The sequence below is a fragment of the Pristis pectinata genome, chromosome 4 (assembly GCF_009764475.1).
Source record: "Pristis pectinata isolate sPriPec2 chromosome 4, sPriPec2.1.pri, whole genome shotgun sequence".
Classification (NCBI taxonomy): Eukaryota; Metazoa; Chordata; class Chondrichthyes; order Rhinopristiformes; family Pristidae; genus Pristis; species Pristis pectinata.
In genome coordinates, this window is record NC_067408.1 from 111,468,514 (window position 1) to 111,495,509 (window position 26,996).

The 26,996-nt window shown below is 48.2% G+C and overlaps 1 protein-coding gene across 2 annotated transcripts in view; it reads left to right on the plus strand.

The window, feature by feature from the left end:
- The window catches only part of jam2a (junctional adhesion molecule 2a), a 62,160-nt gene that overhangs the window by 24,066 nt on the left and 11,098 nt on the right, over nt 1-26,996 (plus strand). For both annotated transcript variants that reach the window (XM_052014714.1, XM_052014715.1), the window contains exons 3-6: nt 7,069-7,182; nt 10,510-10,659; nt 16,784-16,986; nt 18,859-18,961. In XM_052014714.1, the coding sequence (XP_051870674.1) occupies nt 7,069-7,182; nt 10,510-10,659; nt 16,784-16,986; nt 18,859-18,961 (570 nt within the window). The remainder of the gene's footprint in view (nt 1-7,068; nt 7,183-10,509; nt 10,660-16,783; nt 16,987-18,858; nt 18,962-26,996) is intronic.

Here is a 26,996-nt window from a genome sequence, read left to right on the forward strand (position 1 = left end):
AGCGATCTGAGGGGAGGAGAGCAGGAAGAAACGTGGGCACTGAAGGGTGAAGATAAGATAAGGTCTTTATTAGTCACGTGTACATCGAAACACACAATGAAATGTATCTTTGCGTAGAGTGTTCTGGGGGCAGCCCGCAAGTGTCGCCACACTTCCGGTGCCAACATAGCATGCCCACAACTTCCGAACCTGTACGACTTTGGAATGAGGGAGGAAACTGGAGCAAGCTGAACCGTTCCCACCAGCTGACCACAGGCAGCCTTTGGGAAAGGGGCCAACAACATTAGATCTTGATTGAGTCCAGAGCAATTTATGGCACAGGAAATGGCCCATTGGTCCATTGAGCTAAGTGGCCGCTTCATGGTAGGGAACCCTTGCATCAGTGGTAGGGATGCTATTGGAAAGATTCTTAGGAATAGGGTCTACTCTCACCTGGAAAAGCATGGACTTAGAACATCACAGTACAGGCTCTTCGGCCCACAATGTTGTACCGACATTTTATCCTGCTCTAAGATCTATCTAACCCTTCCCTCCCACATAGCCCCCCATTTCTCATCATTCATGTGTCTATCTAAGAGTGTCTTAAATGTCCCTAATGTATCTGCCCCACAACCTCTGCTGGCAGTGCGTTCCACACCACACACACTACTCTCTGTGTAAAAACAAAACTTACCTCTGACATTCCCCCTCCCCCCCCCCCCCCCCCCCCCCCCCATACCTTCCTCCAATCACCTTATAATTATGCCCCCCTGTGTTAGCCATTGTCGCCCTGGGAAAAAGTCCAATCGATCTATGCCTCTTATCATCTTGTACACCTCTATCAAGTCACCTCTCATCCTCCTCCTCTCCAAAGAGGAAAGCCCTGGCTCACTCTACCTGTCCTCATAAGAATTCGGGATAGTCAGCATGGTTGTGGGGGGAGGTCCTGTCTTATGAATTTCAGTCTTTTGAGAAGGCAACAAAGATGATTGAGGGCAGGGTGTTGTATACATGGACTTTTTAATAAAGTTTTCGACAAGGTCCCTCGTAGTAGGCTGATCCAGAAGATTAAGGCACATGGGATCTGCAGAGACTTGGTAGACTGGATTCAAAATTGGCTTGGCCATAGAAGACAGAGGGTAGTGGTAGAGGGGTGTTATTCTGACTGGTGGTCTGTGACCAGTGGTGTTCTGCAGGGATCAGTGCTGGGACCTCTGATGTTTGTGAAGTTGTATTTAAATAATTTGGATGAAAATGTAAGTGGGATTTATTAGTAAGTTTGCAGATGACACGAGAATTGGCGGAATTGTGGATAGTGAGGAAGGTTGTCAAAGGATACATCAGGATATAGCTCAGTTGCAGATATGGGCAGAGCAGTGGCAGATGGAGTTTAAACTGGACAAGTGTGAGGTGTTGTACTTCAGGACGTCAAATGTAAGAGAAAAGTATACAATAATTGGCAGGATTCTTGGAAGCATTGATGTACAGAGGGATCTTACGGGGGCAAGTCCATAGCTCCCTGAAAGTGGCAACACAAGTGGATATGGTGGTAAGGCAGACTTATGGCATACTTGCCTTTTATCAGTCGGGACATTGAGTATAAAAGTTGTCAAGTCATGTTATAGCTGTATAAAACTTTGGTTAGGCCACATTCGGAGTATTGTGTGCAGTTCTGGTCACCGCATTACAGGAAGGATGTGGGGTTTTCGAAGGGGTTTCACCAGGATGTTGCCTGGATTAGAAAGTTGGACAAACTTGGGTTGTTTTCTCAGAGTGTCGGAAGCTGAGAGGCGACCTGATAAAAGTCTATAAAATTATGAGAGGCATAGGTAGGGCTAGACAGTCAGTGTCTTTTCCCCCAGAGTGGAAATCTCAAATACTAGAGGGCACAGGTTTAAGGTGAGAGGGGGAAAGTTTAAAGGAGATTGACAAGGCAAGTTTTTTTTACACAAGGGTGGTAGGTGCCCAAAACGCGCTGAGAGAGGAGATGGTGGAAGTAGATATGATAACAAAGTTTAAGAGGCATATAAACAGGCGGGGAAAAGAGGGATATGGATCATGTGCAGGCAGATGGGATTAAGTTAATTTGGCATCATATTCACCACAGACCTTGTGGGCCAAAGAGCCTGTTCCTGTGCTGTACTGTTGTATGCTCTATGTCCAGCTGAATCCCACTTCCCAGTTCTCGGCCCACGGTGTCCTAGGTTACAGCCCTCAACTACCACTGTGGTTCCAAGCCCTAAATTTTCCCCTAGCCCACCCACGTCCACGGGTGAAGGTTCTTCTTGGGGGGGGGGGGTGGGGGGCCCCCTCCGACGTAAGTCTATGCTCCTGACTTACTGGCCTTGCCGCTAATGAAAATTGGCTCCACCTATCCACTCCACCTCGTAATTTTGTGCACCTCGATTAAATCTCCCTTTGGCCTCCTCCATTCCAAGGAAAACAATCCCAGCTATTGCCTTCCAGTGCTGGCAATGTCCTTGTAAACCACCCCTGCACCACCTCCTCCACTCTTGCAGGCTTCCTGTGATATCGTGTACTGGACAGATTGTTTCCCCAACTAAATGCTTGTGTTTTAAAGCACGGTTCCTTTCCTTTGAAAGCAAGCACTTTTGAGGCAAGAGTTATTTAAAATTCTGCTGAGTTAGCGGCAAATGTTGTTTTCCCATAGACGGTAAATAGGCAGGAGTTCAGGAACCTGACCGCAATTGAAAAGCGCTTTCACACCCATTGCCTTGGAGAGTATCCAATTTCTCTCTCAATGAGTGAACCAACGCAGAAGACGGGTACAGCCAGCTTTTAATGGAACTATCTGTGAAGTGGTTAGCTGAGGTACACATGGGTGGGTTGTGGGGCGGTGGTGGGAAGAAGAAATGAGAGAGGCAGTGGCAGGGATGCAAGTGCATTTGAACTTCTGTCGTCTTTCCCAGTCCTTTCCCCTGGTTTGAAATGTGGACTCACAAAGAATTCATCCAAATCCTCTCTTGTCTGCAGCCAGATTGTTCTGTGTTCATTCCGCCCACCTCTCCTGCCTGCTTACTGACCTAACTTGCACTTTCCATTTGTATCTGACCTCCCAGACTTGCCTACAGGGAGGATGTGGAGGCCACGGAGAGGGTGCAGAAGAGGTTTACCAGGTTGCAGAAGAGGTTTACCAGAATGCTGTCTGGATTAGAGGACATGTGCTATAAGGAGAAATTGGACAAACTAGGGCTGATCAGAATCAGATTTATTATCACTGATGTATGATGTGAAATTTTGCGGCAGCAGTACAGTGCAAAGACATAAACATTTATAAACCACAAAAATAAATATTGCAAAAAAAAAAGGAATAATGGGGTAGTGTTCATGGACTGTTCAGAAATCTGATGGCGGAGGGGAAGAAGCTGTTCCTGAATCATCGAATGTGGGTCTTCAGGCTCCTGTACCTCCTCCCTGATGGTAGTAACATGAAGAGGGCATGTCCTGGATGATGAGGGTCCTTAATGGTAGTGATGAGAAGTTTTTTTTTCCCCCTGGAACGGCAGAGGCTGAGGGGAGACCTGAGAGAAATTTATAAAATTGTAAGGGGTATAGATAGAGTAGACGGCCAGTATCTTTTTCCTTAGCCGAAATATCTAATACCAGAGGGCATGCATTGAAGGTGAGAGGGGGTAAGTTCAAAGCAGATGTCCAGGGCAGATTTTTTTTTTACACAGAGTGGTGGGTGCCTGGAATGCGCTGCCAGAGGTGGTGGTGGAGGCAGATACAACAGAGGTATTTAAGAAGCTCTTAGATAGGCACGTGAATCTGCAGAGAATGGCAGGATGTGGACCATATGCAGGCAGAAGGGATTAGGTGTCTTTAGCTTAATTAATTCAGCACAGCGTAGTGGGCTGAAGGGCCTGTTCCTGTGCTATACTGTTCTATGATCTATGTAGACTGGCATCGGTATTGGTTTATTATTGTACACTGAGGTACAGTGAAAAACTTGTCTTGCATACCGATCGTACAGGTCAATTCATTACACAGTGCAGTTACATTGATGTAGTACAAGTAAAAACAATAACATTACAGAGTAAAGTGTCACAGCTACAGAAAAAGTGCAGTGCAGGTAGACAATAAGGTGCAAGGTCACAACAAGGTCGATTGTGAGGTCAAGAGTCCATCTCATCATTACAAGGGAACCATTCAATAGGCTTACCACTGTGGGATAGAAGCTGTCCTTGAGCCTGGTGGTACATGCCCTCAGGCTCCTGTATCTTCTACCTGATGGGAGAAGAGAGAATGTCCAGGGTGGGTGGGGTTTTTGATTATGCTGGCTGCTTCACCAAGACAGTGAGAGGTATAGACAGAGTCCATGGAAGGGAAGCTGGTTTCCGTGACGTGCTGGGCTGTGTCCACAACACTCTGCAGTACACCTGGGGTTTAAAGTTCCTACCCTCCATGGTGTGGCCTTCTCTGATCCCCAAGCTATACAACACCCTCCACGTGAAAGGCTTCCTTTCATGTTTATTCATCATTTTCTTCTCTCTGCCATTGCCTTCCTGAGCCCAGAGCTCCAGAATTCCCTCCCTAACCCTCTCCGTTCCTCTGGGACACTGCTTATAGTCTATAGTTCATTGGCCAAGGGTAATGTACTCTGACTATTAAACACCCGCCACGAACTGCTTCGGATCAACTTAACCCAATGTTGAGTTTACTCTGGGAAGCAGCCAACATAATCAAAGACCCCACCCACCCCGGACATTCTCTCTTTTCCCCCTCCCATCGGGCAGAAGATACAAAAGCCTGAAAGCACGTACCACCAGGATCAAGGACGGCTTCTATCCCGCTGTTATAAGACTATTGAACAGTCCCCTAGTACGATGAGATGGACTCTTGACCTCACAGTTTACCTTGTCCTGACCTTGCACCTTATTGTCTGTCTGCCTGCACTTTCTCTGTAACTGTAACACTTTATTCAGCATTCTGTTATTGTTTTCCCTTGTACTACCGTAATGCACTGATGTGATGAAATGATCTGTATGGATGGCATGCAAAACAGTTTTTCACTGTCCCTCAGTACATCTGACAATAATAAACCAATTTAACTTAAGTACATGTGTGCAGAGGTGCAGTGTAAAACTTACTTGCAGAAGCATCACAGGCACATAGCATCAAATAAGCAGCATTCACAAGAAAAACATAAACACAAATTATGCACAATTTTTACAAGAAAGAACACAATCAGAACAGAGAAAAACAAAATCCATTGTAGTGCAAAGTGGTCATTATGTTGTGAGTAAGGATGCTAAATGAATGCAGCTTTTTATTGTTGATTCCTGGATTTGAAGTTAACACGGGTTTGGGCATGTGTGTTGAGTGTGTGTGTTCACATGGTGCTAGAGCCCCATGTGTGGTTGTTATGTCCCAGAGGTCATTATGAGGTTTGTGTATACAGTGAGGTGTGTCTTACAGTGTAGAGTCAGTACCATCTTAATTTAATCAGCATTTATTGTCCGTCCCTAGCTTCCCCTGAAGGGATGAGGTTATTAAGGACGTCGATGGCTCAGAGTAACATACAGGTCAGACTGAGTTGGTTCGGCAGATATCCTCCCCATTAGTGAACCAGATGTCTTTTACTGGTAACTGATATCTAATTGCCTACTCAGTCCAGAGACAGGAAGGAATAGACAATAAATATTGGCATGACCAGTGACGCCCACATCCTGTGAGTAAACAGAGTATAAAGTCGCCTCTTCCTGTGCTCTACGAATGAATGACACTGCGACTGATAGATTCTCGGTTTGGAAGGGTGCCGACGGTTGTGAGTCACAAACCTGTAAAGAGATTCTGGGTGCAGATCAGCCAAAGGGTCTCGACCCGAAACGTCGACTGTCCATTTCCCTCCACAGATGCTGCCCGACCCGCTGAGTTCCTCCAGCGTTTTGTGTGTGTTGCTCCAGATTAAAGCCTCTGCAGTCTCCTGTGTGTCGGCCATTATGTAACTGGCTTGAGGGATCTGAATGTCCGACCTCTGTACATGTGACAGAGTTACGGAGAGATACAGCAGAGAAAATGGCTCTTCGACCCCACGGGTCTGTGCTGACCATCAGGCACCCATGTTACACTAATCTCATTTTTTAAAAATTCTCACTGAGTCTGTGCTGACCATAAAGTGTCCGTTTACACTAATTTCATTCTCCCCACATTCCCATGAACTCCTCCCAGATTCTACCACTCACCTACACACTCGGGGCAATTTACAGCAGCCAATTAACCCACCGACCCGCAGGTCTTCGGGATGTGGGAGGAAACCCACACGGTCACAGGGAGAACGTGCAAACTCCACACGGACAGCGCCGGAGGTCGGGATCGAACCCGGGTCTCTGGTGTTGCGAGGCAGCAACTCTACCAGCTGTGCCATCTGCTGGTAGGCTTCCTTCTTACAATTGGTTGAAATGTAAGAAACAGGAGCGGGACTCAGCTGTCCAAACCGGCCGGCCTTGGAATGAAATTGGTAACTCCTTGCTCTGAAACAATACCCTCTCCTTGTAGGTTCCTGTGAGGGAGATGTCTTCTTGACCCCTCTCGGAACTTCACGTGCGTCAGTAAACCGCCTCTCATTCTTAAAGAGTCGTACAGCAGGGAAACAGGCCCTTCAGGCCAACTCGTCCATGCTGACCAAGGTGCCTTCCTGAGCTAGTCCCATTTGCCTGCATTTGGCACATATCCCTCTGAACGTTTCCAATCCAAATCTTCTAAACTCCGTTGAGCATGGTACTAGTATGTTCGAACATCTTGCACAAGACAACCTCTCTGTCTGTGGAACCAACCCAGTGAAGCTCCTTGGAACATTCTCCAAAGCAATGTAGGTTAACCTATGCCATTGTATTATCTTGTTTAAGGCCTTGGAGAGGGTTTCGGACAGATTTAACAAGACAGGAGACTTTGAATAGACTCTGAGCCCCCTTCATTGTCCATTGCCATCGTTAGTTATTGGACAATTGGGCAGGTAACCCAGCAACAATTGAGAACTTCAGGCGGAAGGCTGGGGATCTGTTACAGAGATGGAAGAGTGTTTTAAACCCTTGCCACCCTGTTCTGCTTTCTGCTTGTTGTTCCCAGCGGCAACCCTGCGCTGCGATTACATCTTGGAAAAGGACACCAAGGCACGTCTGGAGTGGAAGATGATCAAAGGCAAACACATCTCCTTCGTCTACTTTGATGGAGCTCTTGTGGGTAAGTGCTGGAAGATGGGCAGGTCTGGACGCTCGCCGGTCATTCGGGTCCGACTGGGGGGTGGGGTAGGAGAGGCTGGAATGGGGCGGGGATTGGAAGGTGATGGCAGAGACCAGATTTGAGGTGTGGGGGGTGGTGGTTTAGGTTGGGTGAGTCAGTCATTGTAATGAAGGGGCTAAAGGGAATGGCAAAGGGAAGATTTGACCAACAGAAGAGTAGCTGGAGAGTGATTTGTGGAGTGGGGTAGGTGGGCGGGGCTATGAGGAGAGCGTGGGTGGTAGGGGGTCCATGGGGAGGGTGGGCGGGGCTATAGGAAGGGTCATGGGTTGGAGCGTGGGGTTCTGAGGGTGGGGTTATGAGGAGGTGGGTGGGGTTACAGGATGGGTGGGCTCACGGGAGGGGCCATGGGATGTGGCTGGGGTCACAGCTGTTCTTCACAGACACTGATGTGGTTAGACGGGAGAATCATCAAAAGATGGACCCCAGAGTATCGGGAGGTGGAGGGTCGGACAGGGTCTGGGGGGGGCGGTGTGGGGGTGAGAACAGAGTTTTGGAGCAGTAACGGCAGAGGGAGTGGGGAGGGGGCTCCCTGCGAGGGGTGGTGATGAGCTTTCTGTAGAGCAGGCAAGGACAGCTGTGGAGACCCTGTCCCTCACGTGGGGAAGGGTGACGGATCGCCGTGGTGGGCTGGGTCGGGGTGAAGTGAGTGTGGGAGCAGGGGAGGGGAGAGGAGGGAAGTGGGGGAAGGGTGACGGGGGGGGGGGGGAGCCAGCGGGAAGAAGGGTGGCCCAGTGAGGTGGGGTGGGGATTGGTGGTAGAGGGGGAGTATTGACCCTCCCACTGAAGCCTCGCTCCCCCCCTCCACTGACCAGCTGGGTGGGATCACTCTCCCACCCCTCCATCTGCTCCACGACATTAGTCTGACGGGAGACCCCGTCCCCCTGCCGGGGAGAGAAGGGGACATCTCACTGCTCCCATCCACACCTCCCTCTGGCTGTGGAAGGCAATGAGCGATGTTGTTCTTATTCCAATGCGGTGTGGTCGCCATGGTAATGTTGGAAATGGTGGACCTGGATTGGAAGACTAGTTGTGGGGAGAGATTGGACAGGCTGGGCTTGTTTTCCCTGGAGAGAAGGAGGCTGTTGGAAGTGTATAAGATCATGAGAGGCGTAGAAAGGGTAAATCTTTTTCCCATGGTCAGAGGATCAAGAACAAGGCGCTTTGAGGGGAGAGGAAAGGGTTTTAAAGGGGATCTGAGGGGTGCATTTTTTACACAGGAGGGTGGTTGACATCTGGAACAGGCTGCCAGAGGAGGTAGTGGAATCAGATACAGTCACTGTGTTTAAGAGACTTGAATAGACCAGGTGTAGGAGGATATCATTCTATTTCAGGCTAATGGGTTTAGTGTAGAAGGACAAAAGGGTCAGCACAAACATGGTGGGCCAAAGGACCTGTTTCCGTGCTGTACAACTCTAAGGATGTTAATGTGTTGGAAGCTGTTCAGAGAAGGTTCACCAGACGTAACCGTGGGTGAGGAGAGGTTAGGTTTAGGTTTAGAAGAAGGGGGGGTTGACAATGTGGCTGTGGTGAGGATGTCTCCTCTTGTGGGAGAATCTACAACTAGGGGCCATGATTTAAAAATAAAAAGCTGACCATGTGAGACAGAGAAAAAAATTAAATTTTTTCTCTTGGAGGCTCATGAGTCTTGAGAACGTTACAGCACAGTACAGGCCCTTTGGCCCACAATGTTGTGCCGACATTTTATCCCGCTCTAAGATCTATCTAACACTTCCCTCCCACATAGCCCTCCATTTCTCTATCATTCATATGTCTATCTTTGCAACTCTCTCCCTCAAATGGCAGTGGGAGCAGAGGCTCAGAATATTTTCAGGGCAGAGGGAGGTGCTCGATAAGCAAAGGGGGTGGATGGTTCTGGGGGTAGGTGGGAATGTTGATAGTACCTGGCATTTTAAGATAGTGGAGCAGGCCAGGATGGCCCAAGCGGCCTGGTTCTGCTCCTGATTTGTCGATTCACAACGGTTTCCATGACAAAGAACAATGGGATGGATGAGCAGGGAAGCTGTTGGATCATTGGTTGGGATGGGAGTATTGATGGAGACTGTTGGGACTCTCCCATCCGTGATGTGGGGTCCTTTACTTCCATCTATGGGGACAGATGGGCCTCACCCCAACCTCCCCGTTGGAAGGATGGCACCCCCCCCCCCCCCCCCACAGTGTGGCAATCCCCCGGGGAACGGATTTGGGAATGGATTTCTGGAACGGAGCTGTGGGCAGAGAAATGGCAGATGGCATTTAACCTGGATAAATAGGTGTTGCAGCCTGGTAGGACTAACATCAAGAGGCAGTGCACTCTTAAGGGCAAGACCCTTAACAGTGTTGAAGAGCAGAGAGACCTTGGGGTGCAAGTCCATGGCTCATTGAAAGTGGCTACACAGGTAGACAGGGTGGTTAAGAAGGCTTATGGAATGCTTGCTTTCATTAATTGAGGTATTGAGTACAGGAGTGAAGAAGTTATGATGCATCTCTATAGAACTCTGGTTAGGCCGCATTTAGAGTATTGCGTGCAGTTCTGGTCACCTCACTATAGGAAGGATGTCAAGGCTTAGAGAGGGTGCAGAGGAGTTTTACTAGGATGCTGCCTGGATTAGAGGGCATGTGCTATCAGGAGAGGCTGGACAAACTTGGGCTCTTTTCTCTGGAGCAGTGGAGGCTGAGGGGTGATCTGTTGGAAATGTATAAAGGTATGAGGGGCATAAATAGGGTGGACGAGCAATATCTTTTTCCCATTATTGAACGATCCAATACCAGAGGGCATGCATTTAAGATGAGAGGGGTAGGTTCAGAACAGACGTGAGGGGTACGTTTTTTTTTTACTGAGAGAGTGGTGGATGCCTAGAATGTGTTGCCTGATAGGGTGGTGGAGGCAAATTCATTGGGGGCTTTTAAGAGGGGCTTGGATGGGCACATGAATGAGAGGAAAATGGAGGGATATGGTCATTCTGTAGGTAGGAGGGATTAGCTATGTCAGCACAACATTGTGGGCTGAAGGGCCTGTTCTGTGCTGTACTGTTCTATGTTCTTTGGAACCCAAACGGGGGGGGGGGGGGGAGTCACAACTGGGGATCGCCTGGGTTGGTTTGCTGGGATCTTGCTGTGGAGTGGCTGGTGAGACGGCCACAGCCACGCTTCCAGGCCTCTGCGGAGTGCAGAGGGAGCGACAGACCCTGGGGAAAGGCAGGCCCGTAGATTTCCTCTGGGGTTTTACTTCTGCTCCTCTCTCATTCTCTCGCTCACTCCTGCCCACAGATAAATACAAGGACCGGGCGACCATGAGTGGCTCCAGCATCGTGCTGCGCAGGGTTACCCGGGCGGACACTGCCACTTACCGGTGCGAAGTGACCGCCACGAAGGACACGAGAATCTTCGCCGAGGTCTCCTTCAAGCTTATTGTCCTGGGTGAGCAAGGTCGTTGTGAACCGCACTGGGGTGGAAGAAGGATGGCTGAAGTAGATTGGGGGGCGGGGGGGGGGGTGTTGGTGGGGTGGGGGGGGATGTTGGGGGGGGTGGTGGTGGTGTGGTTCCATCAGCAAAGGAGGATGGATTGGAAGGTCTGGCCAGTGTCATCACCCATAGCAACTGGACTCCAACAACTTGCACCCATTTCTCACTCGCACTTCGTTTACTTGTGCAAAAGGGGAAGAGTCCGGCCCCCGTCACCGAACTATTGTAAAGTTTCAAGAAAGAGTTTCAGATAAGATTTCTTTATTAGTCACGTGTACATCGGAACACACAGTGAAATGTATCTTTTGCGTAGAGTGTTCTGGGCGCAGCCTGCAAGTGTCGCCACGCTTCCGGCGCCAACATAGCATGCCCACAACTTCCTAACCCGTACGTCTTTGGAACGTGGGAGGAAACCGGAGCACCCGGAGGAAACCCACGCAGACACGGGGAGAACGTACAAACTCCTTACAGACAGTGGCCGGAATTGAACCCGGGTCGCTGGCGCTGTAAAGCATTACACTAACTGTGTCTGCCCAAAGAGTTGTCTTTTTTCAAGCAGATATTCACCAATTAAAATCTTTGGGCACCTTAGAATCCCTCATTTGCCTACATAAAATACCAATCACATTCCATTATTATAGGAGTTAATGACCAATAGAAACTACATGTTAGAGAAACAAAGGACTGCAGATGCTGGAATCTAGATGAGAAACACGATGATGCTGGAGGAACTCAGCAGGCCAGGCAGCATCTGTGGAGAAAAGTGGGCGGTCAACGTTTTGGGTCAGGACCCTTCCTCTGGACTGAAACTACATGTCAATGGCCAATAATACCTTAGAGTTAGTAAAGTAATTTTCCAATAGTTCGTATGTGCCCTGCATCCTTGTCTTGGTGTGCCTGGTGACCTCAGGGGCCCCATTGGTATTGGTTTATTATTGTCACTTGTACCGAGGTACAGTGAAAAACTTGTCTTACAAACCGATCGTACAGGTCAATTGATTACACAGTGCAGTTACATTGAGTTAGTACAGAGTGCATTGATGTAGTACAGGTAGAAACAATAACAGTACAGAGTAAAGTGTCACAGCTACCGAGAAAGTGCAGTGTATTAAGGTGCAAAGTCACAACAAGGTAGATCGTGAGGTCAGAGTCCATCTCATGGTATAAGGGAACCGTTCAATAGTCTTATCACAGTGGGATAGAAGCTGTCCTTAAGCCTGGTGGTATGTGCCCTCAGGCACCTGTATCTTCTACCTGATGGAAGACGAGAGAAGAGAGAATGTCCCGGGTGGGTGGGGTCTTTGATTATGCTGGCTGCTTCACCAAGACAACGAGAGGTAAAGACAGAGTCCAAGGAGGGGAGGCTGGTGTCCGTGATATGCTGGGCTGTGTCCACAACTCTCTGCAGTTTCTTGCAATCCTGGGCAGAGCAGTTGCTGTACCAAGCCGTGATACATCCAGATAGGATGCTTTCTGTGGTGCATCGGTAAAAGTTGGTGAGAGTCAAAGGGGACAAACCAAATTTCTTTAGCCTCCTGAGGAAGTAGAGGCACTGGTGAGCTTTCTTGGCAGTGGCTTCTACATGATTTGACCATTACAGGCTGTTGGTGATGTTCACTCCCAGGAACTTGAAGCTCTGCAAGGCTTTTTGACCACGCTGTACAAAGAGGAGCTTTGCTCTCAGGGACCTTGCTCAGCATGGGTGACTGCATTCTGTCTGCAAACCATCTCTGCCTGCACACTATCCTAACCCCTGGCTTGCCACAGCGTCCACACCAGCATTTCTCATCCATGCCGAATTGCCTCCAAACCAGAGAGATGGTTTGGAGAAAACCACGATGGAGAGGCTTGGGTCTGGAACCACGTGCAGGACATATGAGGGGTGTAAATAAGGTGGGTTGTCACAGGATTTTTTTTCTCCAGGGTAGGGGAGCCTAAAACTAGAGGGCGTAGGTTTAAGGTGAGAGGGGAAGGATTTAACCGGGACCTGAGGGGTGACTTTTTCACCCAGAGGGTGGTGGGTATATGGAACAAGTGATTGAGGCAGGTACAATTACAACAAGTAAAAGACACTTGGATAGGTACATGGATAGGAAAGGTTTGGAGGGACATGGGCCAAATGCAGGCAAATGGGACTGGCTCGAGTTAGGCAACTTGGTCAGCATGGACGAGTTGGGCCAAAGGGCCTGTTTCCATCCTGTACAGCTCTGACTCTGGGGCAGGTTCCCTTCCCAGGTGAGCCAAAGAGCGACAGCCCCAGTGAGGGGAGGTGGGATTAGGCAGAGGACCTCTTTCTCAATCAGAACAGAGCTGGTGGGCCCAGTGGCCTCCAGACAACTCCATGACTTCCTTCACTTGCTTTGCTCATTCTGAGACCCTCTGTCAACCTCTCCCTTTGACCCAGTAGGAGCCCTTTATCCCCAGTGTGCTGCTGTTTGTCACTTTATGACCAGTTACCTTCCTCAATGGCTCATTAGGACAGACCTGTTTAAGCTGCTGTTCCTGTTGGAGATGCTGGCAGTGGTCGAGTTATCTGAATGTGGTCCTTTACTACCCTCTGCTGGTGATGAAATGGTAATGCAGCAAACTCCTTTCGGCAAAAATAAAATTCAAAAGTTTTAGAAAAAAAGTTTTTATTAGAAACTGAGGAAGGGTCCTGACCCAAAACGTTGACTGCCTGCTTTTCCCCACGGATGCTGCCTGGCCTGCTGAGTTCCTCCGGCATCTTGTTGTTTGTTCATTAGTTCATCTGCAGTACTTTGTTCCTCCAGTCCATGACGTTGCCTTGGATTGGAGGACTCGTTATGGGGAGAGATTGGACAGGCTGAGTTTGCTTTCCCTGGAGTGAAGGAGGCTGAGGGGTGACCGGATAGATGTATATGAGATTATGAAAGGCACAGGCAGGGTAGGTCAAAACCTTTTTCCCATGGTAGGGGTATGAAAAATGGCTGCCTCTCATTTTATTTTCTCCCAATGCGATGAGCGTTTGTCGGCTCTTGGACTGTCCTCACTGGAGTACAGAAGAATGAGAGGGGACTTCATAGAAACACTTAGAATGTTGAAAGGACTGGACAGAGTAGATGTGGCTAAGCTGTTTCCCTTGGTGGGTGAGTCCAGGACTAGAGGGCACAGTCTTAGAATTAGAGGGTACTGGTTTAAAACAGAAATGAGGAGAAATTTCTTTAGCCAGAGGGTAGTGAAATTATGGAATTCTTTGCCACGTACAGCTGTGGAGGCCAGATCATTGGGGGCGTTTAAGGAGGAGATTGCTAGGTATCTAATTAGTCAAGGGATATGGGGATAAGGCCGGAAATTGGGGCTAGATAGGAATAGTTTTAGTTTAGCTCATGGAGCAAGCTCGATGGGCCGAATGACCTACTTCTACTCCTTTGTTTTGTGATCTTGTGACTTTGGCTGCATCCACCTCTCATTCACACTGTTTCCCAACTCCAGCCCCCTCCCCTCCCCTCCCTACCTGGAACAATCTTACACCCCTCCTCAGTCCACCAATCGCCTTGGGGCTCCTGTCTCACCACTTCCCTCCCCCACCCCCGTTTACATGAGCCATCTCCCCTCTCCACTCTCATTAGGTTCTGATGAAAGGGTCTCGACCCGAAACGTCGACGATTCCTTTCCCCCCACTCACACCTGCTGAGTTTCTGCAGCAGATTCTCTGTTGCAATTGGTCACTAAAGTTGTGCCAAAGGTGAGTGAACTCGGCCTTTTCTCCTCGGAGCGACGGAGGATGATGGGGGGACCTGGTAGAGGGTGTATAAGATGACGAGAGGCATTGATCGTGTGGATAGTCAGGCTTTTCCCCAGGGCTGAAATGGATGACACAAGAGGACATAGGTTTAAGGTGCTGGGGAGTAGGTATAGAGGAGATAGTTCAGGGGTAAGTTTTTTACTCAGAGCGTGGTGAGTGTGTGGAATGGGCTGCCGGCAACGGTGGTGGAGGCGGATACGATTGGGTCTTTCAAGAGACTGTTAGATAGGTACATGGAGCCTAGTAAAATAGAGGGCTATGGGTAAGCCTAGTAATTTCTAAGGTAGGGACATGTGCAGCACAGCTTTGTGGGCCAAAGGGCCTGTATGTGCTGTAGGTTTTCTATGTTTCTATGTCAGGGTTAATTTATGAGACGATACAACAGAACAGTCGAGAAGTTGTACTAAACCAGTGTTGAACCTCAGTTGGACCACACTTACTACACCCAGTTCTGTTCACCAGTATAAACGGATTTAGAGCCATTGGATAGGATGAATGTACCTGCTCCCAGAAAGGGGAGGGTGCACTTATCAGGAACGGAGCACGATCAGACTGGTCTCTCCTTCCGAGCAGAACCGGAAACCATCGATACAGGACGATCACCAAGAAATCCTCTGGGGAATTCCACCCCGGAGAGCGGTACTGATATGGGACCACTCCCACAGGGGGTGGTTGAGGTGAATGGTATCAGTGCATTTCGGGGAGAGGTTGGACAAGATGTGGGGAAGGGAACGGAGGGATACTCTTGATGGGTTAGGATGAGGAGAGACCGGGTGGGGCATAAACACCAACATAGAGCGGTGGGGCTGAATGGACTGTGTCTGTGATGCTGTGTGGTCTGATGTGAATCGTGGTGTGCCCACACCCCACTCCATGTTGTGCCCTACACCAGCCCTGCTTGGGGCCCCGATCTCCCTCTGAGCCTGGCCCTTTGGTTTCCACCATCGTTGGCCGTGCCTTCAGTTGCTCAGGCGTCGAGCTTTTGGAAATCTCCGTCGCTGTCATTCCTCCTTTAAGGCTTGCAACCCAACGGCATGAACATTGAATTCTCCCACTTTAAGTAATCCCCACCCCCTTCCCCCACAGCCCCTCCCCCCCCCCCCACCATGCCTCTTCTTCCCTTTCTTAACCTATCTTTTTTTTTCTATCGCCTTTTTATTTGCTCTCCTTCCCTTTGACCCATCCCCCGGTGGATCTGCTCTCCCCTCCTCCCCCACACCTGCCTATCACCATCTCTTACCTGCATCTACCTATCACCACCTTGTGCCCACCCTGCCTCCCCTCTTCTGTCCACCTATCACTGCTCTGTTTTTCCCTCCTATATATTGGGCTTCCCCTTTTCCTACCTTCAGTCCCGAAGAAGGGTCCTGACCAGAAACGTTGACCGCCTGCTTTTCTCCACGGATGCTGCCTGGCCTGCTGAGCTCCTCCAGCATCGTCGTGTTTTTCATCTAGATTCCAGCATCTGCAGTCCTTTCATTTCTCTTGTATTCCATCTTTAAGACTTTGCTTAGAGCTTTTGGCCGTCGGCCCTGTTGCCTCGTGTCACCCTATTTCAAAGTTGTCCGTCAACTCTCCTGCAAGGTGTTATAGAGTCATACAGCACAGTAAACGGGCCCTTTGGCCCATCAACCATCCATTAATACTGTTCCTACACTAATCCCATTTTCATTCTCCCCACATTCCCATCAACCCCCGCCCCCCCCCCCCACTCACCTACACACTCGAGGGCAATTTAGAGGCCAATTAATAGATAGCTATTAGATATTTATTTATTAGTCGCATGTACATCGAAACACACAGTGAAATGCATCTTTTTGCGTTACTGAGAATGTGCTGGGGGCAGCCCGCAAGTGTCGCGATGCTTCCGGCACCAACATAGCACGCCCACAACTTCCTAACCCGTACGTCTTTGGAATGTGGGAGGAAACCGGAGCACCCGGAGGAAACCCATGCAGACACGGGGAGAATGTACAAACTACAGACAGCGGCCGGAATTGAACCTGGGTCGCTGGCGCTGTAATAGCATTACGCTAATCGCTACACTACCGTGCCACCCCACACGTTTTTGGGATGTGGGAGGAAACAGGAGCATCCAGGGTTGGGGGGGAGCCCACGCAGTCACAGGGAGAACGTGCAAACTCCATACAGACAGCACCCGCGGTCAGGATCGAACAGGGATCTCTGGCGCTGTGAGGCAGCAGCCCTACCAGCTGTGCCACTGCACACACCCTGGGATGTTTTGTTAAAGGTTCCACGTGTCGTTCCGCAAGTGATGTGACGGGTCTCCCCTTGGCACTACTCTCTCCTCAGTCCCGCCAGCCATTCCCACCTGTAAGGTTCCGAGCTCAGCGATGTCCGGCTCAGAGGTCAAACTGGTCTGCGAGGAGACCGAGGGTTCCCCGCCCTCCGAGTACACCTGGTACAAAGACAACAGGGTTCTCCTGGAAACTCCGGCCAAGGACTCAACTGCAAACAACGTATCCTACGTCGTGAACCGGAAGACAGGGATACTGGTGAGTGTTTTGACAGTTACTGGGAAACTGGCTGCTTAACTTGCTCCCCTGGCTGTATCCTTCTCTCAGCCTCTGGTAGAAAGTGGGTGATTTAAACTAACAACACACAGGGTGTCTTCCTGACACAAGAACTTACATTGACTGAAGCAGCACTTCCCAATTCTGCATTGACCATCACATGGGCAGCTTCTCCCCATAGATAAACAAGGTCAAAGTTGAGTTTATTGTCATGTGCACAAGTACATGTATGCACAGATGCAATGAAAAACTTACTTGCAGCAGCATCACAGGTACATAGCATCAGATACACAAGAAAAACATTAATTAAATTGGTTTTGGTTTATTATTGTCACTTGTACTGAGGTACAGTGGACAAACGTGTTGTATACCGTTCGTACAGGTCAATTCATTACACAGTGCATTGAGGTAGTACAGGGTAAAAACAATAACATAAATTATACAACAAAGAACACAATTACAACACAAGAAACTAAGTCCACTTTAGTGCAAAGTGGTCGTAGTGTTGCTATTGCTGAGGTAGTGATTAGGGTTTTGCCTGTTAGTTCAAGAACCAAATGGTTGTAGGGAAGTAGCTGTTCCCTGGTGGTGTGGGACTTCAGGCTTCTGTACTCCTGCTTGATGGTAGCTCTGAGAAGATAAGATAAGATATCTTTATTAGTCACATGTACATCAAAACACACAGTGAAATGCATCTTTTGCGTAGAGTGTTCTGGGGGCAGCCCACAAGTGACGCCACGCTTCCAGCGCCAACATAGCATGCCCACAACTTCCTAACCCGTACATCTTTGGAATGTGGGAGGAAACCGGAGCACCCGGAGGAAACCCACGCAGACACGGGGAAAACGTACAAGCTCCTTACAGACAGCGGCCGGAATTGAACCCGGGTCGCTGGCGCTGTAATAGCGTCACGCTAACCGCTACACTATCGTGATGGCACGGGCTGGATAGTGGGGATCTTTGATGACGGACGTTGCCTTCTTGAGACAGCGCCTACAAGTAACTGCAGGTTACTGTAGTTGCTCGTTGATGGGGATTGCCAGGAAGTGCCCGGATGGATTTCCTGAGAGGCTCTAAAACAATGCCAACGTCTCATTGAAATGAATTAGAGGAGGAGAGTGGAAAAACAGGAAGTGTTGCCGGAACGGGATGGGAAATGGAATTGGAGGAATGGGGAAAAGAACGGGAGGATGAAATGGTGTTGCAAGAACCGGAATGGGATGAAGAACAAAAATGGAAAGTGAACTTGGAAGAATTGAAGCAGGAGGCACATCAGGAGCAGCCGGAAGTGAAAGAACGTGTGGAAAGGATTTGGGAACAGGAACCAAGAGACCAAAGGCCCATCTTCTCATTTTAAAAACAATGTTAGTGACCCAGCCGCAGACCATAACAAAATATTCTTTGGGATGGTGAAGGCCGACTGCATTGCGAACAACAGTGGGTTTCAGTGCTTGAAATAATTAGCAGTACCTTAGAACCGGTTTAGTACTTAAATACTCTAAGGCTGAACATTTCAACACTTGCTGAACAAGTTTCTTAAAGCATACCTCCATAGTATAATTAAGAAGGTTTGTGTTTACGAGTTGATCTTCCGAGATTGAATGGAGCTTGGATTTAATCGTGGAGGGGTCGCAGATGACAGTGACACGCATTACAGCAACAGTATTGTCTGGGTGAGACCAGTGTTTATACCTCATCCCTTACTGCCCTCAAGAAGGTGGGGCTGAGTTTTTGGATCAAATACTCGCACCTTCTGGTGCTCGCGTACTCTGGTGTTAAATCAGCCGAAGCTCCCATCTCCAGCTGATCGTTTTTCCGTGTCGGTTTGACCACTTTTCCTTTCTGTTTTATCAGATGTTTAACCCGGTGAGAAAGAGCAACAGTGGCTCGTACTTCTGCGAGGCTCATAACAAAGTTGGCCGGTCGCAGAGATGTTCCGTCAAGTTCATGCAGATCAGTAAGTGTGGTCACTATTTTACTGGAACTTAAACGTGGAACTCCAGGCTGGTAGTGCAGCGCTGGGGGGGTGCTGCATTGTCACAGGTACCACCCATTGCACGAGGCTTTGAAAAGAGACCCAGTGTGCCTGAGCCGGGCAGATATCCCCAATTATTGTGGCCAATGTTTATCTAGCAGTCAACGTTGTTAGGACTGATTTGTCATTGTCTTTCTCCCCAGGAGTCCAAAACCAGAGGGTATAGGTTTAAGGTGAGAGGGGAAAGGTTTAAAGAGGACCTGAGGGGCAACTTTTCCTGTATGGAGGGTGATGCATATGTGGAACGAGCTGCCAGAGGAAGTGGTTGAGGCGGGTACAATTACAATGTTTAAAAGACATTTGGACGTGTATGTGGATAGGAAAGGTTTAGAGGGATATGGGCCAAATGCAGGCAAATGGGTCTAGCTCAGGACGGCACCTTGGTCAGCATGGACGAGTTGGGCCGAAGGGCCTGTTCCGTGCTGTATGAATCTGATTTTCTATCATTATCACATTGTCTGTGGGAGCTCGCTTTGTGCAATTGGACAGCTGCCTTTAACACATTACAATGCGACAGCCCTTCAGCTGTTGTCAAGTGTGTAGGGGCTGGGATGGGATCAATACAAATGCAAGTAGAACACCGCCTTTTGTGTGGCTCCATCACTTTTTTTTGTTGCCAGCCTACAGACTCGATGGGCTGAATGGCCCTCTTCTGGGCTGTGACTAACCTCTCACCCACCAAGGCAGACACACGTATATCGAAACACACAGTGAAATGCATCTTTTGCGTAGAGTGTCCCGGGGGCAGCCCGCAAGTGTCGCCACATTTCCGGCACCAACGTAGCACGCCCACAACTTCCTAGAGAAGGTTTAGAGGGATATGGGCCAAACGCGGGCAAATGGGACTAGCTCAGGACGGCGTCTTAGTCAGCGTGGATGAGTTGGGCCGAAGGACCTGTTCCCGTGCTGTGTGACTCTATGACAAGGTCCACCCTTGTCCACAAACCTTTGTGTTTGAAGTCGGGTGTCAGCAACTCTTAAGCAATGCCAAAAGTCCCGCACAACGAATTAAATGAGGGAAGAACGGGAAGTAAAGTTGGAGGAAAAAGGAAGAAGAATGGGCTGTCCTCGAGTTTGAGTTTCCTACCACACCCTCCCAGCCGAATCTTTAAACCTGTTTTCTCTCTTCCATGTTTCCAGTTGTGACGTGGGGTTGAGTCCAAAATCGTTCCCTCTGCTTCCCTTTCTCCGGACGGCAGAATGAATCTTTCCATCCTGTTACTACTTTTATTACAGCTTTCCTGCACCTGTGATATTTTGCTTTCGTAAATGCAGGTTCTTTTAGACCGAGCATTCCCCTTGTGTTAAACAGCTGAAGGTTTTTAAAAATGTTGATGGATCATTGATTGCAACAGAACAGCTAGCCTTGAAGAATGTGCATTTGTTAAGAAGCAAACCATCTCAAAATCTGGGACTTCAACAAGAAGATAATTCCTCAATCCCTTTGCCTCTGTACCTAACTCGTTATTCTTTTTTCATTTCACTACTTATTTATTTTTGTAATTTATAGTAATTTTGTGTCTTTGCACTGTACTGCTGCAGAAGTAGACCATTCAGCCTATCGAGTCTGCTCCGCCACTTCACCATGAGCTAAACTATTCTCCCATCTAGCCCCCATATCCCTTGATACCCTGACTAATTAGATACCAATCAATCTCCTCCTTAAACACACCCAATGATCGGGCCTCCATCACTGTATGTGGCAACGAGTTCCATAAATCCACGACCCTCTGGCTAAAGAAATTTCTCCTCATCTCTGTTCTAAATGGGTACCCTCTAATTCTAAGACTGTACCCTCCTGTCCTGGACTCACCCACCAAGGGAAACAACTGAGCCACATCTACTCTGTCCAGTCCTTTCAACATTCGAAATGTTTCTGTGAGGTCCCCTCTCATTCTTCTGTACTCCAGTGAGTACAGTCCAAGAACCAACAAACGCTCATCATATGTAAGCCCTTGCATTCCGGGAATCATCCTCGTAAATCTTCTCTGAACCGTCTCCAACATCAGTACGTCCTTCCTAAGATAAGGGGCCCAAAACTGGTGATTAATATATCTAATTCTCTCTTGTTTTTTGTTTTGAGTCACTCCTTCACCATCCAACTCTCCTCGCTTCTGCTCCCTCCCTGCACCACCCCACCCCCTTCCAGGAGCACTCTTTCCGCACCAATGGCAACCCCCCTCCATCGTACTCTTTCTTCTTCCGCGACCCAGCTTACGTCAATCTGATCCAAGCCATCTGCTTCAACCACTCCCTGCCGTGCTGTACCGAGGGAGTGCCACATTGTCTTGGGTGCTGCTCTTCAGATGAACTGTTACACTGAGGCCTCACTGATTCTGCCATATAAATGTAAAAGATCTCCAGGGTCCACTTCAAAGAAGGAGGTTCTACCAGGTGTCCTGGCCTAGTTTTCTCCCTCAACCAATAACACCACTGAACAAATAATGTTTTTTTTTGACACATGTATTCAGTGGGAAGTTGATTTCCTACATTACACAGTGATGATATCTCAAATATGAGGTTGTGGGGGCAGCTACATTAGGGACATTTAAGAGACTCTTAGATAGCCCCCTATTTTTCTATCATTCATGTGTCTATGTGGGAGGGAAGGGTTAGATAGATCTTAGAGCAGGATAAAATGTCGGCACAATAATATGGGCTGAAGGGCCTGTAATGTGCTGTAGTGTTTTATTTTCAAAACTGTAAGTCATAGTGTCAAACAGCATGGAAACAGGCCCTTCAGCCCAGCTCGTCCTTGCCAACCAAGATGCCCATCTAAGTGAGCCCCATTTGCCTACATTTGGCCCATATCCCTCTAAACCTTTCCCATCCATGGACCTGTCCAAACGTCTTTTAAATGTTGTTATTGTACCCTCCTCAACCCTTTCCTCTGGCACTTGTTCCACCTCCCCACCACCCTCTGTGTGAAGAAGTTGACCCGCAGGTCCCTTTTAAATCTTTTCCCCTCACACTTTAAACCTATGCCCTCTGGTTCTTGACTCCCTTTCACTGGGAAAAAGACTGCGTGCGTTTACGCTGTCTCTGCCCCTCGTGATTTTATACACCTCTATAAGGTCACTCCTCAGTCTCCTACATTCCAAGGAGTAAAGTCCTAGCCTGCCCAACCTCTCCTAATAACTCAGGCCCTCGAGTCCTGGTAACATCGTTGTAAATGTTCTTTCCACTCTTTCCAGCTTAACGACGTCTTTCCCATAACAAGGTGACCAAAACTGTACACAATAGTCCACCAAATGCCTAGTTATACTCATCCCATTTTTCATTAGAGTTCCAAAATCATACAGCATGTAAACAGGTTATTTGCCCACTATATCAACGCCAACCAGTGGGCACCCATTTGTATTAATCTCGTCTTCTAGCCATAGACTTTTAAGCTGAGGTGATTCAAGTGCACTTCTTAAATGTTGTTGGTGCCTCTGCTTCTCTCAGGCAGTGCGTTCCAAATACTCACCACTGTCTGCGTGTAAAAGGTCCCCCTCAGATTTCCTCTAAATCTCTTACCCTTTACCCTAAATCTATGTCCTCTGGTTTTATGCGGGGAAAAGTTTCCTGCAATCTACTCTCTTTTATTCCTCATAATTTTATATATCTCGATCATGTCCCCCTCTTAACCTCCTCTGCTCTAGGAAAAATGGACCCAGCCTCTCCAGTATCTCCTCATAACTGAACTGCTCCATGCCAGGCAATGTCCTGGTGAATCTCCTCTGCACCCTCTCCAACGCAATCACATTGCTGTTCTCCCCACATTCCCATCAACTCCCCCTAGATTCTACCACTCACCAACACACTAGGGGGAATTTACAGTGACAGTTAACCCACCAACCCGCACATAGAGTCATAGAGCACTACAGCACAGAAACAGGCCCTTCAGCCCGCCTAGTCCATACTGGTCTGGTTTTTTGCCTAGTCCCATCTACCTGCACCAGGACCATAGACCTCCATACCTTTCTCATCCATGTACCTATCCAAACCTCTCTTCAATGGTACAACTGAACCCACATCCACCACTTCCGCTGGCAGCTCGTTCCACACTCGCACCACCCTCTGAGTGAATTAGTTACCCCTCAGATTCCCCTTAAATATTTCACCTTTCACCCTAAACCTATGTCCTCTAGTTCTGGTCTCACCCAACCTGAGGGGAAAAAGCCTGCATGCATTCACCCTATCTATACCCCTCATAATTTTGTATACCTCTATAAGATCTCCCCTCATTCTCCTGCACTCCAGGGAATAAAGTCCTAACCTATTCAACCTTTCCCTATAACTCAGGCCCTCAAGTCCCAGCAACATCTGTGTAAATTTTCTCTGCACTCTTTCAACTTATTAATATCTTTCCTGTAGGTAGGTGACCAGAACTGCACACAATACTTCAAATTCAGCCTCACCAACGTCTTGTACAACTTCAACATAACATCCCAACTCCTGTACTCAATGCCCTGATTTATGAAGGCCAATGTGCCAAAAGCTCTCTTTACAACCCTATCTCCCTGTGATGCCACTTTCAAGGAATTATGGATCTGTGTTCCCAGGTCCCTTTGTTCTACCGCGCACCTCAGAGCCCTACCATTCACTGTGTGAGTCTTACCCTGGTTTGTCCTCCCAAAGTGCAACACCTCACACTTGTCTCCATTAAACTCCATCTGCCATTTTTCAGCCCATTTTCCCAGCTGGTCCAGATCACTTTGCAAGCTTTGATAGCCTTCCTCGCTATCCAATATCCCCCAATCTTGGTGTCATCCGCAAATTTGCTGATCCAGTTTACCACATTATCATCTAATTCATTAAGATAGATGATAAACAACAATGGACCCAGCACTGATCTCTGCAGCACACCACTAGTCACAGGCCTCCAGTCAGAGAGACAACCATCTAATACCACTCTCTGGCTTCTGCCTCTAAGCCAACGTGGAATCCAATTGACCTCTTCATCCTGAATGCCAAGCAACTTAACCTTCTGGAGCAGTCTCCCATGTGGGACTTTGTCAAAGACCTTGCTAAAGTCCATGTAGACAACGTCCACCGCCGTTACTTCATCTACCTTCTTGGTAACCTCCTCGAAACTCTATTAGATTGTTTAGACATGACCTACCATGCACAAAGCCATGTTGACTATCCCTAATCAGGCCCTGTCTATCCAAATACTTATATATCCAGTCCTTTAGAATACCTTCCAATAATTCACCCACAACTGACATCATGCTCACAGGCCTATAATTTCTCGGCTTATTCTTAGAGCCTTTCTTGAACAACGGAACAACATCAGCTGTCCTCCAATCCTCCGGCACCTCACCCGTGGCTAAGGATGTTGTAAATGTCTCTGCCAGGGCCCCTGCAATTTCTGCACTAGCCTCCCACAAGGTCCGAGGGGACACCTCGTCAGGCCCTGGGGATTTATTCACCCTAATTTGCCTCAACAGCAAGCACTTCCTCTTCCGTAGTCCGGATACAGTCCATGACCTCACTGTTCTTTTTCCTCAGTTCTATAGATTCTGTGTCTGTCTCCCGAGTAAACACAGATACAAAAAATCCATTTAAAATCTCCCCCAATTCTTTCGGCTTCAGACATGGATGACGACGCTGATCTTCAAGAGGACCAATTTTGTCCCTTGCTATCCTTTTGCTTTTAATATAGCTATAGAAACCCTTGGGATTCTCTTTCACCCTGTCTGCCAGAGCAACCTCGTGTCCTTTTTTAGCCCTTCTGATTTCCCTCTTAAGTGTTCTCTTGCATTTCTTATACTCCTCAAGTGCCTCATTTGATCCTAACTGCCTATACCTGATATGCACCTCCTTTTTCTTTACCAGGGCCTCAATTCCCTAAATCTGTTAGCCTTGCCTTTTATTCGAACAGGAACATACAGATTCTGTACTCTCAATATTTCACTCTTGAAAGCCTCCCACTTACCAAGCATCCCTTTGCCGGGAAAACAACCTATCCCAGTCCACGGTTGCCAGATCCCTTCTGATGCCATCAAAATTGGCCTTCCTCCAGTTTAAAATTTTAACCCTAGGACCAGTCCTATCCTTCTCCATAATTATCTTCTAACTAATGGAATTATGATCACTAGATCCAAAGTGTTCCCCTGCATACACACCTCTGTCACCCGCCCTGTCTCGTTCCCTAAGAGGAGATCCAGTATCACACTCTCTCTAGTTGGGACCTCTAATATATATATATTGATTAAGTAAACTTTCCTGAACACATTTGACAAACTCGAACCCATCCAGTCCTTTTACAGTATGGGTGTCCCAGTCAATATGTGGAAAGTTAAAATCACCTAGTATTGCAACTTTATATTTCCTGCAACTGTCTGCTATCTCTCTACAAATCTGCTCCTCTAAATCCCGCTGACTATTGGGAGGTCTATAATATAGTCCCATTAACATGGTCATCCCTTTTTTATTCCTCAGTTCCAGCCAAATTGCCTCTGTATTCGAGCCCTCCAGTACGTCCTCTCTGAGCACTGCCGTGACATTTTCCCTGATGGGTAATGCCACCCCTTCCCCCTATAATACCTCCCCCTCTATCATGTCTAAAACATCGGAACCCCGGAACACTGAGCTGCCAGTCCTGCCCCTCCTGCAACCAAGTCTCACTAATGGCTACAACATCATAATTCCACAAACAGATCCACACTCTAAGTTCATGTGCCTTGCCTACAGTACTCCTTGCATTGAAATAGATGCATCTCAGAACATTAGTCCCACCACGCTCAAACTTTAGGTTTCCATCTTTGCTTGTAGCCTTAACGTTTACTTTCCCCACAGCCTCTCCACTTGCTGCTCTGCCACTCTGGTTCCCGACCCCTTGCAACTCTCGTTTAAACCCTCCTGAGCAGCACTAGCAAACCTTCCTGCAAGGATATTGGTCCCCCTCCAGTTCAGGTGCAAACCGTCCATTTGTACAGGTCCCACCTGCCCTGGAAGAGAGCCCAGTGATTTAAAAATCTGAAGCCCTCCCTCCTGCACCATCTCCTTAGCCACGTGTTAAACTGCACACTTTTGGGATGCGGGAGGAAACCAGAGCACCCGGAGGAAATCCATGTGGTCACAGGGAGAACGTACAAACTCCACACAGACAGCACCAGGGGTCAGGATTGAACCCAGGTCTCCGCTGCTGTGAGGCAGCGGCGCCACTAGTTGCATCACCATGCCGTCCCAAAGGTGTTCAGGAGGTGCTATGGCCATGAAAGGCATTTAATGAAAGCTTCATTCCCTTCTTGTGTGGATGAGTTTGTACTTTATAATAAAGTTAGCTAGCTTTTTTTATTTTAAGACTGCATTCAGAAAGCTGAGGGTCAGAGTCAAAGTTGACTCTATTTTTATCTGCACAACTACAATGAAAAACCTACTTGCAGCAGCATCATGGGCATGTATAAACAGCAAAAACATAAATTATGCACAATTTTTACAAGAAAAAACACAATTAGGACAAAAAAAGTCAATTTTAGTGCAAAGTGGTCAGTGTTGCTGTACTGAGGTAGTGATTAGGGTTGTGCAGGTTCGTTCAAGAACTGAATGGTTGAAGGGAAGTAGCTGTTCCTGAACCTGGTGGAGTGGGACTTCAGGCTTCTGTACCTCCTGCTCGATGGTTCATATGATTCAGGGGTTGTGGGTTGTTTGACTGTGTGAAAAGAGCTGGGTCTCTCCATCCAGCTCTGGTCATACCTCTGTACAAAGAATGTGAAGGTCTCAGAGTGGGCATAAAAAAAACCTTGTGGTATTGCCGGGGATGACTGACTCCAGGTACAAGTGTAGAGTGGAGAAGCTGGGGCTTCTCTCTGTAGTACAAAGGTACATGAGAAGTGACTTGATACAGGATTTAGCTGGGACACTGTGCCATGAGTGGATGGTTGAAGCCCCAGATTAAATTTTGGGCACACAATAGAAGTATATAAAATTATGAGAGACATAAATAGGGGTAGACGGTCAGAGTCCT